We start from the raw sequence: 15,617 nt of genomic DNA, 5'->3' as shown, positions 1-15,617 counted from the left end.
TAGTTTGTTTAGTTAATTACATTAAATTTGTCAATTAATTATACTTTAATTCCAAAATTATCCTTTCCTTATCTCACTATCCAATTAATTGCTTCTAATTAACGTTTGAAAAGAGAATAATAATTAAGGATATGTAGGAAAAAAAAAGTAATTAATATATCTAGAAATTAGAAATGATCTTATAAAAATGGACAATTAAATTTCTATAAAGGGTCTTATAATTAAGGATGAATGAAGTAAGATAATATTTGACAAAAGTACAAAATTTTCATTGTTGAGGTTGAGACCATCCTTTCTTAATGCCACACAAGTCCTCAATCATCGAAATAATCATATACCTTTGTCACCGACTAGTCACCCTCTTCCGCTCCATAACAGTATGTCATGTTTTGGTTCTTTTTGCACTGTAATATGATTATTTTCCTATGAAAAAATAAATAAATTACAATATGAATCTTTGGTGTTTCAAATTACAAGGCTTATTTCAAATTATTTGGAAAAGTCTTAGGCTTAAATAATAAGATGATAATGTTTCATTTGTCTTTGGAGCTCTATTAATTTGTTCATTAATTGCTACCAATACATATGAACTAATCAAATGGATAGGGTACACATATTGAAGTAACCAAGGACTAAACAATAAGTATGCAAAATTAATATAACCGGTTAAAATTACCTCCTACAACAAGTTAGTTTTGGTGTTTCACGGTGCACTACCCATTTCAAAACATTTCTAAGAAAAAGAGTCATAGTATAAGGTGGGATGGATGAGTTACATTGTTGAATTCATGAACCCGTTACATGCAGTGCTTTTGTTTTGCTAAATCATTTATTGCTTTGACTTTCTTTTCCTTTTTTTGTCTATTTCCTAGTAATTAGAGTTTTATTTCAAATATTAATTAATATTTGTATAATATTTTTATTATTTTCAAACTAGTTATTTATTTTTGTGATTAATGAGTATCATCTCTTAAATTGATTATATATACCTTTCATTTTCCTTCAGTGTAAGGATCTCTATAAGTAAAATTTTCTTTGTTCTTCAGGCTTCCAAGGTTGAGAACTCATTCATAAATAGAATTTGTAAGAGTTTTTTGTTATCAGGAGCCCATTCAAAATGACTACAAACACCATCGCGACTGGAAACACCAACATGACTGAAGAAGCCTCGACGAAACATGGAGGTTGTAAGATATTGGCATTCAACTTATAATTTCATTCATGCACTTTGTTATGTTATGTGTGGTGATTGTGAATTTTTAAAATAATAGTTGTATTATGGATGAAAATATGGTTTTCTACTTTTGTATAGGCCATGTTTTGTTTACATTGAGAATCATTTTCCCTCTCCACACATACGTTTCAATGTAAAATTTGTGACTAAGATTATTTTGTGCACACATTCTAATCTCGTTTAAAAATTCTAAATGGGTGCTACCAAAATTTAAGTTCTAGTTTGGTCACACATAAGAGATGTGATTTTTCACATCTTCATTGAAGCAACTAGTTACAACTTCTGCATCATTTTAGCATTTGACATGATTTATTCCATATGCAACAAGTTTCCAAACATAAGGTAAAATGAACACTAAGTCTCATGTATAAATCATAGTTTAACCAATTTTGATTGCAAAAAGTTCACATCTTTAATCTGTAGAGCTTAGATACCTTTGTGGATTTCATGATTCTACTATATGACACTTATTAGCATGTAGAAAATTATGTTTCAAATTAAAAGTTTGGTATTTTTTTATTCTTATTTGGCATACGCATGTCAAAAATTATATAGATGTTAGATTAATCCATGCAATTAATTCTCCATATGTGTTTGATTCATATGTAGAACAATAGAATTGTAAGAGGGCCTATGTTTATGTATCGTTTGAGTTGCTTCATAGTATGTTGGTACATCCTAAGAGACTTCTTCACTTGTCTTATAATGCACTAAATGTTTATGAATTGATTGACTAATTTGTAACATGTTTTAATACATTAACATGACCTTGTGGTTTTAATTGGTTAAATACAAATTACTAATTGGACAGTTTTTTCCTTCACAACAGGCTTTGGTTCAAGGGAACGAAGGAAAAGTAAGTATTTGCGTGATCCCTACACAAACATTGGGGATTTAAGGAAACATAGAACTAATTCAAAAGTTAAACAGGAGAGCCCAACCCAACCGATTGGATCTATAAAAATGTCTGGTGTAATCGCTACTCAACCAACTGGGTCTACAACAATGCCTAGTCTGACCCCTACCCAACCAATAGGGTCTACAACAATGCCTAGTGTGACCCCTACCCAACCAATAGGGTCTATATCAATTCCTAGTGTGACCCCTACCCAACCAATAGGGTCTATATCAATTCCTAGTGTGATCCCTACCCAACCAGTTGTGTCTATGGAAGCGCCTAGTGAGACACCTCCTTCCCTTGAGTTTATGAAGCAAAGGTTGGAGATGATGGCATCAACCATGGAGAGTTCAGGACATACACTTTCCCCCCGGATGAGAGCCCAATTGGATGCTGGAATTAAAAACCTTCTGGAAAGGGTGAACGCTAGGATTAATGTCTGAATAATGTCATTGGAAGCTTTTATTTTCAAATTAATCATGGCAGTAGTTAAGTATATTAGAGTAGTCAGGGTTTGTATTTTGCTCCTCATTTCTGTGGTTGTATTGATGGACTTTCATGTCCATTCTTTGACTTTTGAACAATTCATTAGAATGGATCAAGGATATTTATAAATGAATGCTATTTGATTCAATATCAGTTCAAGTTCTTTCCATGTTTGCATTTGTGTTTATGTTAGGACAAGGAGAAATTGTTAAGACATATTAGTCCTTTAAAATACAAATCATATTAGTTGCAAAACTAGGAAACAAATATCAACTATATTAGTCCTTAAGCACTAGTTATATTAGTCACTTATTGATTTTATTTTTCATTTTTATGGATTAAGGTGAGGTTTTTATATTGTCAAGATTAATGTGTGTCCCCAAAACACAAGGGGTTAAGAGATTTACCATTTTACCATAGTAACAAAATACATTGAAGTGAAATATATTTGTATTCTTACAAGTGGATAAGAAGCTCACATAAGAAAATAGAATTTAATAATTTAAGAACTTAGTTGTGGGATAAATAAGATGCTTCCTTGGTCATGAATACATAGAAGATCTTTCGAGTGACATGACGAGTGATGTGTAAGTTTTTTTTTTCGTTGGTTTTTGTCTACTAATTTTTATAGGGGTTATTTGTTAAATGTTTATTAAAAAGGAGATATACATTAAATTTTCACCTGACTTCAATATGTTAAATTTAAGCATGAAAAGATTTTCTCGTATTAAATATTACTAACCTAACTTTGTAATCATAAAACACTTTTTTTTAACATCAATAGGATAGTAAGGCCAAAACCAAAACTAATTAATTAGACCGTAATAATCTCAATTATACTTATAACATAGAGGACAAAGGTTTCATTTGTTCTATTGGTTCTATAGGTGATGTTGGATTAGGGAATTGACCATTTAATGACGGAGGTAGTGACAAAAACTCCTATGACAAGTAATTTGAAGTTTCTTTTATGGAAATAGTTATGGGTAACATGGGTGTGATATGGAAACCCTCTCAATCCCATGGTTCATATTGCGAACACAATTTTTAAAAGTCTTCGTGCACCATGTTAAGATGGCATGATTGTTAAACTCTTAGGGAAAAACATTGACCACAATATCAGTTATGATAGGCTTACAAAGGTCTGTAAGCTTATAGGATGATTTTTCATGGTGAGGTTCGATAATGAAAGTGAACACTATAAAAGGTCATAGATGAAGGGTTTGGATTTTTTTTTTATCATAATCTTGCGGTGTGCATATGGTCACAAAATTTTATCTCTCCAGCAATAAAAATAAATAAAACTATGGTTTGGATTTAATTTCCTAGCTTGAATCTTTTCTATTATGACAAGGCTATTTTTTTTGTTTTAGCATTTGTATTTGGATAACCTGTTAAAATGGATAGTAATACGTTGGATGTTTGTCGAGTTATATTTTCTTAGGTGTGTGTTGAGGTCAATCTCAATAAACTGATGGTTGGTAAGGTGTGGTTCTTTTGGTATCATATTGAATATGAGGGACTTCGCCATATTTTTTCTTGTGGTTGCTACAATCATTTCGCAAAACATTTGCAAACCGAGCTGTCACCATAGATTTACTTCTCAATAGACAACAACAAGCCTTAATTTCATTCAAGATCAACCTAGACTCATTAGTGATGTAACACTTGCAACTAACAATTTGGTGACATCATTGCTTAACAATGATGCTACATTTATTGATAGTATTAATGAGTCAGTTCATGGGAATTGGTTGGTTATATGAAGCGTCAAAACCATAATAAATGTGTATCCAAGAAAATAAATGAGAATAACTATTTCAATGGGAAATTTGGTGTGAATAATAATGGAAAGAGAAATTACATGTAGGTATGGGTACGTAAAAAATGAATGCTAAATTGGTGCAACTCAAATCTGTTGTAAGTCTTCTCGTCGTCAAGATGGAGATGATTTTTCAACTTCCTAAATTCCCACAAGTGGAGATTCCACTTACAAGGTACCCTTATCTTGCCCCCTTCCACTGTGAGGGGATTTCTTCTGCCAAAATACCGCATTGACTGGAGCCAGTCACATGCCCCAATACTTGCTGCTTCTATGGTTCGAGGGCGAGGACTTCGTCAAGGAGGCCCTCTAAGGATTTTTCTTAAGTGGGGGATGGTTAGTGTTTTTTTTATGCTTGGCTAGAGTTAGTTGAGGGACAATTAACTTCTCTATATAGGTTTTATTTCTCTTGATATATTTCATGGATGGTAGCAAAGATATGGAATTTGTACTCTTGGTTATCTATGGATTCGGGAAAGGATTCCATGGAGGAGGATCCCTCTAAGGATTTGTCTTAGGTGGTGGATGGTTAGTGTTTTTTTTATGCTTGGCCAGAGTTAGTTCAGGATAATTAACCACTCTATCTAGGTTTTATTTCTCTTGATGTATTTCATGGGATGGTAGCTAAGATATGGCATTTGTACTCTTGGTTATCTATTCCGCATTTTGATATACTTATATTGTATGTCTCTAGTCTGTATGTATAACACCCTAGAGGATATTACATTTTTCCTTTTTATATTACTCAATTGTAAAACTTAGCATATAATAATTATCATAGTAAACTATGTGAAAACAAAAACTTAAACTAATATCACATAAACAAGTCTAGTATAAAGCTTTTGGCATGTGTGTGCCTTACAAAACATTGTATGGCTAAAGATACATATACATAGACTAAAATTTCCATACATTGAGAGTATACAAAGCTATACTACTCTTCTCCAAGCAAGAGGCTTCAAGCTCCAATCTTCTCCACAAGGCATTCATCTACTAACCTATAAAAATATAAAACTAAAGGGATGAAACATAATGTCTCAGTGAGTTCTCTTAGGACTCTATGCTGGCTCTCTATTGTAGAGATCATTCTCATGGCTTTTCTGGTCTTCTCTTAATGCTCACATCCATAACTAATCTTCCATCTTAATGTCTTTACTATAGGCCTAGGACCATGCCTTAACTTTTACTTAGACACCTAGAGTTGGCCTTTGATGCCAATTCTAAGTCCATTGGTGTACTAAGACACCTAACATACCTCTTGAATCGCCTATTAGGGAACAACAGATGTCCAACCAAGAAAGCCTGCTACCTTGATAAGGCACTATGAGATGTTCCATCATAAAGAAGGATGAAATCATTGATGAAATGTTTGGAAGCTTTCAAACTATTCTAAATGATGTTCAAGCCTTAGGTAGGACATGAGTTTACCAAAGCTCAAAATAACCTAAATATCCTACAAAGCCTTCCCAAAATGTGGGAACCAAAGAGCGCAACCATCCAAGAGGCATACAACATGAAATGCTTACCTTGGACGAACTAGCCTTTTGGAGTTCGTAGAGTTCATAAAGTTCATCTTCGAAAGAGGCACAATTTCAACATGAAAGACTTAGTTGCTTTGAAGATGAGGGAGATTCAACATCAAAGAACGTTGAGAATTATGAAAATAAGCCACCTCATAAAGCTCTCAAAGCTTACAGATGGCAAAGTCTAATAGTTCAGACATAGACATCAATGGATCACCAAATGATGAAGTATCCTTCCTCTCAAAGAAGCTCAATAAGATGTTAAAGAAGAAGGATAAGTATAAAAACTTCTCTAGAAAGAAGGACAAGTATGAGAAAGACGAGAACAGTGAGATGATTTGCTTCTAGTGCAAGATGCCAAGACATATAAAAGCAAATTGTGCTAAGTTAAGGAAAAGATGGCACTCAAAGAAAGAAAGAAGAAAAGTTTGATGGCCATGGGAAGATCTGGACAACAATAGTAGCAATTCAGATTATAAAAGTGCCAACATCTATCTAATAACTGATATATATATATATATATATATATATATATATATATATATATATATATATATATGGACAAAACAATTGAGGTAAAAACTTGTTCTAAGTTGATGGTAGTATATCTGAACCTTATGAGTCTTTATCAGTTGAAAAATAAATGCCTTAAGATGTTTTTCCTGCCAACTCCCATGTGATTTCTCTTGAGTATACAAAGTATAAAGTAAAATATAAACAAATTATTTATAAAAATAATACACTTGAGAATAATGTCTTAATCAAGCCAAAATCACTATTGTGAATGATGATTATCAAAACTAAAAGACCAAATAATCTGTCTCAAAAAAGATTTATCTAGATTTGCATATGGTTTGATAAACTAAAAATTCTTTTAAAAAAGACATTAACATTCATATGATAAATCTGGAATAGGCAATGATAAGAAAACTTCTTCATCACAATCTAGTCTTATCTAATATAAATTTTGTGGAAAGTATGGACATCTAGCTTGAATTTGGATGTATACACAAAAGGAAACATATGATACATAAGACTAAAGGTAGAAATGTGAACGGATCCAAGAAAATTTTGGTACCAAAATCTCAAACTATAATCCTTGTACGTAGATATCCTTGGTAGGCTTTCACCAATACATATATATCCTTGGTAGACAAAGGATTAAAGGATTCCTACTGGTACTTAGGCAGCAATTGCTTACAATACATGATGAGAGAAAAGTCTATGTTTTAGACCTCAAGGCACATGAAGGAATAATCCCCTTTGGAGGTAGTAGCAAGGAACAAATCATAGCTATGGCCGGTAAGATTGGTAACACTACTAGAAAAATAGCAATTTACGACAGGGACTCTAGGACGGTTGTTTGGGAACTGGCGTAGAAAGTGGTGCGGTGGCATTTTTGTAAATATAGTAACAATAAAAGCCTTTTACAACATCCATTCTAAGACGGCTAATAAAACCCCCTTAGAATGTTGTATAGAATTAAAATTACGATGGGTTGTTTAAAAAAATTGTCTTAATTCATTTGGATTAAAAAAACAAAACGCGCACCTCGTGGTCCCCTTTCGCGCTACTGAACATTCTAACCCTAGCTACTCTTCTTCACGCTCCTTCACTCTCCAAAGAGCAAGCGCCGCTTCCACTCCTTTGTCCTGTAGGTCGAAAACATCGTCGTCCACGTCGACTACATGATCTTCGACGGCGACTGTTCCTCTTCCTCTGCCGCCTCGAACAGCGGCCCTTTTTAGAACCTCCTCCCTCATCACTTTCCATGAGTATTGGTTCACAATCAAGCACATCACTACCCCTTCTCACTACTAGTGTGGATAATGGAGAGAATTCTTCTGATAACAAACAACCAAACACCTCGGCCACACTTGATTCCTCCCAAACCGGAGCCATTGAAACTGCACCCAAAAAGTCCATTGACACTTTTGGATAGAGAACTTCAATCTACCGTGGTGTAAGAAGGTTTTTTTATTTTATAACCTAAACAAAGATGTGTATGAATATTTTTTTATTTAGTTTATGCATATAATTTGAGTTGTCACAAATCTTTCACCACTGCTTCATATCTCAGTTAAAAAGTTCCTCTAGTCAGTTCTCGTTGTTTTTTTTATAAAAAAAAAAGTTGTGAAATGATTATGAATTTAGGGTTTGTGACTTAATTGAAGGCATAGGTGGACGAGGAGGTACGAGGCTCACCTGTGGGATAATAGTTGTAGAAGAGACGGACAGACTCGCAAAGGAAGGCAAGGCATGATGATCTACAACGTTCCTCTATTTTAGGCCAAAAGTAAGAAGAGAACGTTAAAATTTGTTTACATTTGGTTATCATTTATTGTCACTACTTGCAGGAGGTTATGATAAAGAAGAAAAGGCAGCTAGAGCCTACGATTTGGCAGCACTAAAATACAGGGGAACAACCACAACAACAAATTTTCGAGTAAGTTTCCACTTGAAATGCACAGTAAAATTATTTGTTGTTATCCCAAAATTACTGAAAAGGACAGTGTAATAAGAGAAAGCACTAAATAATGTTTATTTTCTTCTTTTGCCTTAAAATGTTTACTATAAACTAATATACTAAATGATTCTGATAATTTGTTTAGTTTCTTTTCTTAAATTGCTTTCTTCAATCCAAAAATATAGGGTGGTTCTTGCTAGCTATGAGTGGAGTTATGACTGAGATACATGAGAATATAATTTTCAATCTATCATACTAAACGTATGTAAGCAGCTTTCCTATTAGGACACATTACATTTATTTTTTATTTTTAGGTTTACTTAGGAGGTCTTATAGGGAAAAACCTGATTTATTATAATTATGTATTAGGAAGTCATTAGGCATCTATTTTGATATTAATTTTGTAATAGGCAGTTATAAATTATGATGTGATAGTTATAGTGATATATAAGTAGTGTTGCAGAGTAAAAGGGAAATAAGATGTTAGATTGTTATTCCTTGTGTTTTGAAGGAGGAAACTCTTTTATAGAGGAAACCCTGTGTTTGTACTCAAATCTAGTTTAAAAGCCAAATATTTATATCTTTATTCAGAACTGAGTATGTTTATTTCTTGAGTACAGCAAGGTCTCAACGCCCACGAGCCTGAGAAGGAGGAGGGGGGAGGGAATGAACTTGACAAAACCATTGTTTCCAAAGTAAAAATTGGAAATGGTGATTTCATCTCAATCAAGGGAAAAGGGACTGTTGCTATTGAAAGCTTGACAGGTTTGAAATATATCTCTGATGTCTTATATGTGCCTGACATTGATCAAAATCTACTTAGTGTTGCTCAGCTTGTAGAGAAAGGCTTCAAAGTTATATTTGAAGAAAATTGGTGCTTGATCAAATATACAAAAGGAAAAGACGTATTCAAGGTGAAAATGAGGGCTAAAAGCTATGCTTTAAATCTAATGGAGGAGAAGCAAATAGCTTTTTCAAGCATGGCCACCAATGTTGAACTATGGCACAAAAGGCTCGGACACTTCCATCTTGCTGGACTTTTATACATGCAAAAACATGCCTTGGTGAAAGGTGTGTCAATGCTTGAAGACAAGTTAGCCGATTGCGTGGCTTGCCAATATGGTAAGCTAGTCAGAAAACCATTTCCTCAATCAACTTGGAGAGCAACTCAAAAGCTGCAATTAGTTCACACAGATGTTGGGGGACCTCAGAGAGTATCATCTTTAAATGGTAATAAATACTATATTACATTTATTGATGATCATACTAGATTTTTTTGGATTTATTTCTTTAAATCCAAGACTGGGGTTGCTAATATTTTCTGGAAATTTAAAGCATTGGTGGAGAATCAAAGTGATTGCAGGTTGCAAACAATAAGGTCTGACAATGGGAAGGAATACAAAAATGATGTTTTTGATAAATTTTGTGAAGAAGCTGGCATTGAGCACCAACTCACCGTACCTTACACCCCACAACAAAATGGTGTGAGTGAGAGAAAAAATAGAAGTATCATGGAGATGACAAGGTGTATGCTGAATGAAAAGGAGTTGCCAAAGGAGCTATGGGCGGAGGCTGCAAACACTGCAGTATTTTTGCTGAATAGACTACCTACAAGAGTTCTGCACAAAAAAACTCCATTTGAAGGCTGGTTTGGTTACAAACCAGATTTACAAAATCTAAAAATCTTTGGTTGTGTTTGTTTCTCTTATGTTCCACAGGTTAAAAGGGACAAACTTGATAAAAAGGCAGAACCCAGAGTTTTCATTGGATACAGCAACACCTCCAAAGCTTACAGAATTTTCCAACCTCAAAATGGGAAAATTCTTGTGAGTAGAGATGTCAAATTTATGGAAGATCAACAATGGAGTTGGGATGAGCCAATAAGGAAGCAGCTGCCAGAAATCCCACAGTTCCTTGATGATGATGTAGATGACATTCCTGTCAGAGGTACAAGATCTTTATCTGAGATTTATCCAAAGAGTAATGTAGCTGTCCTAGAACCTGCAGAATTTGAAGAAGCTGAAAAGGATGACAAGTGGATAAATGCTATGAAGGAAGAGTTGAAGATGATAGAAAAAAATGACACATGGGAGCTAGTGGACAGACCTCAACACAAACAACCTATAGGGGTAAAATGGGTTTATAGAACCAAACTTAATCCAGATGGTTCTGTAAATAAATACAAGGCCAGGTTGGTGGTGAAAGGCTATGCTCAGGTGTTTGGAGTGGATTTTTCAGAAACCTTTGCTCCAGTTGCACGTCTTGATACAATTAGAATGCTACTTGCCTTGACTGCACATAAAAGGTGGAAAGTTTATCATTTAGATGTAAAATCTGCCTTTCTAAATGGTTACTTGCAGGAGGAGATTTATGTAGAGCAACCTGAGGGGTTTCAAATCAAAGGAGAGGAGCAGAAAGTTTACAAGTTGAAAAAAGCATTATATGGTCTTAAACAGGCTCCTAGGGCCTGGTACAGCAGGATAGATGATCATCTTCAAGATCTTGGATTTGTCAAAAGTCCAAGTGAGGCTGCATTATATGTGAAATTGGTAGATGCAAATTTAATCATTATTGCTGTCTATGTTGATGATTTACTTGTGACAGGAAGTGATGAGAAACTCATAAAGGAGTTTAAAGCTGAAATGTTTAAAGCATTTGAAATGACAGATCTTGGCTTAATGAGTTTCTTTTTGGGAATGGAGGTGAAACAAGATCATGGTGGAATCCACATTCACCAAAAGAAGTATGCAAGGGAAATACTCAAGAAGTTTCATATGGAGGACTGCAAAAGCACTACATCTCCAATGAACCAAAAGGAGAAATTTAGCAAGGATGATGGAGCTGATAAAGTTGACGAAATGCATTACAGAAGCTTGATTGGTTGTTTAATATATCTTACTGCAACCAGACCTGACATTTTGTTTGCAGTAAGTATACTTTCAAGGTTCATGCATTGTGCTAGTGATGTTCATCTTCAAGCTGCCAAACGAGTTATTAGATATGTTAAAGGCACTTTAGACTATGGTATAATGTACTCTCATTCTCATAATTTTAAGCTCCATGGATATTCTGATAGTGACTGGGCAGGTTGTATTGATGACATGAGAAGCACCTCTGGTTATTGTTTTTCCTTTGGTTCTGGAGTCTTTTCTTGGTGTTCTAAAAAGCAAGAAGTTGTAGCTCAATCAACTGCAGAAGCATAGTATGTAGTTGTTGTTGCTGCAGTGAATCAAGCTCTTTGGATCAGGAAAATTATGACAGATTTGCATATGAAACAAGAAGAAAGCACACAGATTTTTGTGGACAACCAGGCTGCAATCTCAATTGCTAATGATCCAGTGTTTCATGGCAAAACTAAGCATTTCAAGATAAAGCTTTTTCTTCTAAGAGAAGTTCAAAGGGAAGGAGAAGTGAAGTTATTGTACTGCAAAACAGAGAATCAAAGTGCTGACATTCTGACCAAGGCACTTCCAAAAGCCAAATTTGAATACTTGAGACAAAAGCTTGGAGTTTGCAGTTCCAAAGTCAAGGAGGAGTGTTAAGATTTGACTATTGGAACTGCCTAACAAATTATAGTAGATAAGATTTTTATGCTATTTTTAAGGAAAAAATAAAAGTCATGTTGACTGATAGGATAAAGCAGTTTTGATCCTATTCTCTAGGCATGATTTGTTAGTGGTGTTATCTTTCTGTTAGTGATGTTATCTTTTTGTTAGCAGTTATTATCTTTTCCATGCTTTTAGATACGTTACTTCATATCAGAATAAAGTAAGCCTTTGTAGTCTCAATTTCTTTCTTTATGCTCCCTTTTATTGTTTAATATTTCTGCCTACTCTTATTAAAAAAAAACAACAATTTCTCCTCCTTGGACAAATGCAAAAGTATAATTTTTTTTTGTTACATGCAAAAGTATGATTTTACATCATATGATCCACCAGAATGACTATCCCTTAATCCCCCACTTCAAACAATAGTAATAATTAATTAGTAATCCTATCCTATTATTTAAAGTGTACTCCTATTTATACAAAATGAGATTTTGATTTTGCATTGTTTTAGCTTAATCTATAGTTTGCCTTTTTTTTTTGTAATTTTAATACACCACGATATGCAAGTAAGACCAATCCATAAACTTGATAGGATTCAAAATAAAATTTTTATTCTCAATAAAACATTTTTATTTTTATTTTACAGCCATTAAAAATGTTAAAAAAATTGTAAAATTATTATTAATATTAGACTTAAATACTAATTTTGTCCTCATAATTTAATTTTTTAATTTTGATACTGTAATTTTTAAAAAATATATATATAATATGTTTGCTTTTGTGTTTTAGATAACATTTATTTTGAAAGAATTAAAAAAAATTACGGACGAAAAGTTACTGTATATAGATCCTCTATATAGTATATTGTTATAATTTGCTTTTCATTAGGTTGCATGGGAAGCTTTGTCAAGGGTCATTATTTCAGTACCCGAGGAGGTGCTGCCTTCGTATATAAAACTTGTCCGTGATGCCGTGTCAACATCCCGAGATAAGGAACGAAGGAAGAAGAAGGTGAGGCTGTTACTATTAAACTTATTCCTATCTGGGACTTTCAGATATTTTTTAGGTTCCTAATTGTTAATTTGCACATATTGAGTATTATTGTTCTGCGGGGAGGACCAATTCTCATACCTGGATTTTGTCTTCCAGAAGCACTTCAGCCTATATTGCCAATTTTTCTTCAAGTACTCTTCTTTTCATTCAATTGAAATTTCTGCATTTTATATGATCATTCCATGCTTACCAAATATAGTTATTTAATTTTTTTAATATGTATAATCTTAAGAGAAAATATAATATATATATAGAGAGAGAAAATAATATATATATATATATATATATATATATTTACATATATAATGAACTTATACACATTAGTTTTTGTAAAAGTTGGTGAGAAAACTTTTATAATTAATTTTAATCTATAGTAAAGTCGAATTCATCTTGCACTCATTTTTTTTTTCTTCCGTAAGTACTTACAAGACTAATTATTATAACATGTTTATATAGGATATACTTATAAAAAATCTTATTTAATTTTGAATTTAATTAAAAAAAATTCAATAAAAAATTTATTACTTTAACCTCGAATATAAACCAAAAAATATTAATTCGCAATAGTAAAAAATTTTAGTTAACTTTATTTAATTTCATCAATGTCATTTGAAAAAATGAAATTCTTTTCCTAAACAATCATCTTTACGTTCTCACCAAAGTAATAAATAATAAATAAATAACTATCTTCACGCTAATATTTTAAATGAAAACTTGCTTTAAATGAAAACATTTTTTGTGGAGAATTTCTCTAATATTCATTTGTGGAGAAAAAACATAGACTTGTATGTCAAACATAAGTTTAATTTTTGTGCTCTATCTGAATAATTCTACTGTTATTTTGATAATTAACTGGTGTGGATCTGACCTTTAGACGTCATCTGGTCAAAGTCTGCAGTCCGTGGCAAAATGGGTAAAAATGTGAAAGGCTAAATGCAGCTAGTTAGCAAAAATGTGTAGTTGGGAGTTGGGACCTAAATTCAATTGCCGGATTATTTTAAAACCGTGTCCAATTTGAAAACTTTATGCAGCGTTCGAAGCGGACAAGGTGTGTGTATAGTACTAGCTAGAAGCTAGTATATATTAATTCTGAATTTCTTAGAACATGTTTTATTAATCTTTATATTTGTTAAACATAGAAAACGTTAAATATTTTCCATGCTTAAACCATTAAATACATTTTTAATTATATCTTCTTTATAAAATATTAGAAAAAAAATTATAAAAAGATACTATTATAGCTTACTCATAATTATATGAGATGTGCATGCATACTGGATAGCGGCAAGTTGTAGAAGAAACTCACTATTGATTAATCACATATCCTAGTCAGTGCTCTCTGCCTATACATATGCAATGTTCATGCTTTATATTGCTTTTTTTCTTATATAGTTTAAGTAACAAAATGCTTCATGAGATTCTCAAGCTTGTTTGATATATAACAGTAATATTGAACACATTAAAGTCTGATAACAGTAATGTTGAACGCACTGGAGCAGCTCAAGGACTGAGTGAGATCAGATTTTTTCTTATGACCGAAAAAGTTACTAGTTAGCTTGTAAATTAGAGGAACTTTCAATGCGAATGTTTGTAGTCTTTTATTGAACCCTATACATGGAAACTATATATACTTTTGATAAGAAAAATTATGATACTAGGATAGTGGGTTTATTAAGCAAGCTGGGTATTTATAGTAAAATTGGAAACTAACAAGAATCGTGGATGACTATTTGAAACATATTGGTGGTATTCTAGTATTAGAATAGAACTACTTTAGTGTGTGTTTGGATGGAGCAATTAAAGTGAGTAAAGTATTTTAACTGAGATATTAAAATGCTTCCTTGTAAAATGATCTGTTTGGATAAGGAATTTTAGAAATAATTAAAATGTCATCATTTTTTTGAAGCATTTTAATAAAGTAAATTGGCAGAATTTTAAATTCTCACCAAAAATAGAGGAATTAAAATTCCCAGCCACTCTCAGGCTCTCTCTCCCTCTTAGTCACATGCTCTCTCTCCATCTCAGCCACTCTCACGATGATAGTTCTCTCTCAGCCGCACACTCTCTCTCACGATGCTAGCGCGCTCTCTCCCTCAGCACACTAGCTCTCTCCGTACCTCTCTCTCCCTCTCAGCCACCCTCACGCACCACACCTATCTCTCTCTCAAGTAAGTTCCCCTTGCGATTTTGACCCACTCTTGCTGTGCCATGGTGTGTTCATTTTTTTTTGTTAATTTGTGATTTATTTTTTATTTAGTTGTTTGATTTCATTGGTTTTATACTGTGGGTACTCATTGTTTGATTTCGTTGCTCATTGTTTGATTTTGTTAATTTGTACTGTGGACATTTTTGCAAATTTGATAGGAACAGACCATGCACTCTAGGTGCTTGTGTTTATTCTTCTATAAGAACTTTTTAGATGTCTTATTAAGAAACCTTTCTCCCTGATCAATTATTATTTATTACCTAATTTCTGCTTCTTCTTCTTTCCAAAGAAAATGAATTGAAGATCATGATCATGTTTGTGTTGTTCTTCTTGCTGTCTATCTGAATACAATTATTGAGCTATTTTGTTTTAAAACAATA

General features: G+C 33.1%; 1 protein-coding gene across 1 annotated transcript; it reads left to right on the top strand.

Moving 5' to 3' along the window:
* Positions 1-1,029: 1,029 nt before the first annotated feature.
* Positions 1,030-2,781, top strand: LOC114414080 (DNA-directed RNA polymerase II subunit RPB1-like). The gene is made up of 2 exons (XM_028378436.1): positions 1,030-1,184; positions 2,064-2,781. The coding sequence occupies exons 1-2, from the start codon at positions 1,118-1,120 to the stop codon at positions 2,573-2,575; spliced, it is 579 nt and encodes a 192-aa protein (XP_028234237.1). The 5' UTR covers positions 1,030-1,117; the 3' UTR covers positions 2,576-2,781.
* Positions 2,782-15,617: the final 12,836 nt, after the last annotated feature.

Source organism: Glycine soja, chromosome 6, assembly GCF_004193775.1.
Source record: "Glycine soja cultivar W05 chromosome 6, ASM419377v2, whole genome shotgun sequence".
NCBI lineage: Eukaryota > Viridiplantae > Streptophyta > Magnoliopsida > Fabales > Fabaceae > Glycine > Glycine soja.
Note: the sequence above shows the minus strand (reverse complement) of the source record. Positions and strands in the feature narration are given on the sequence as shown.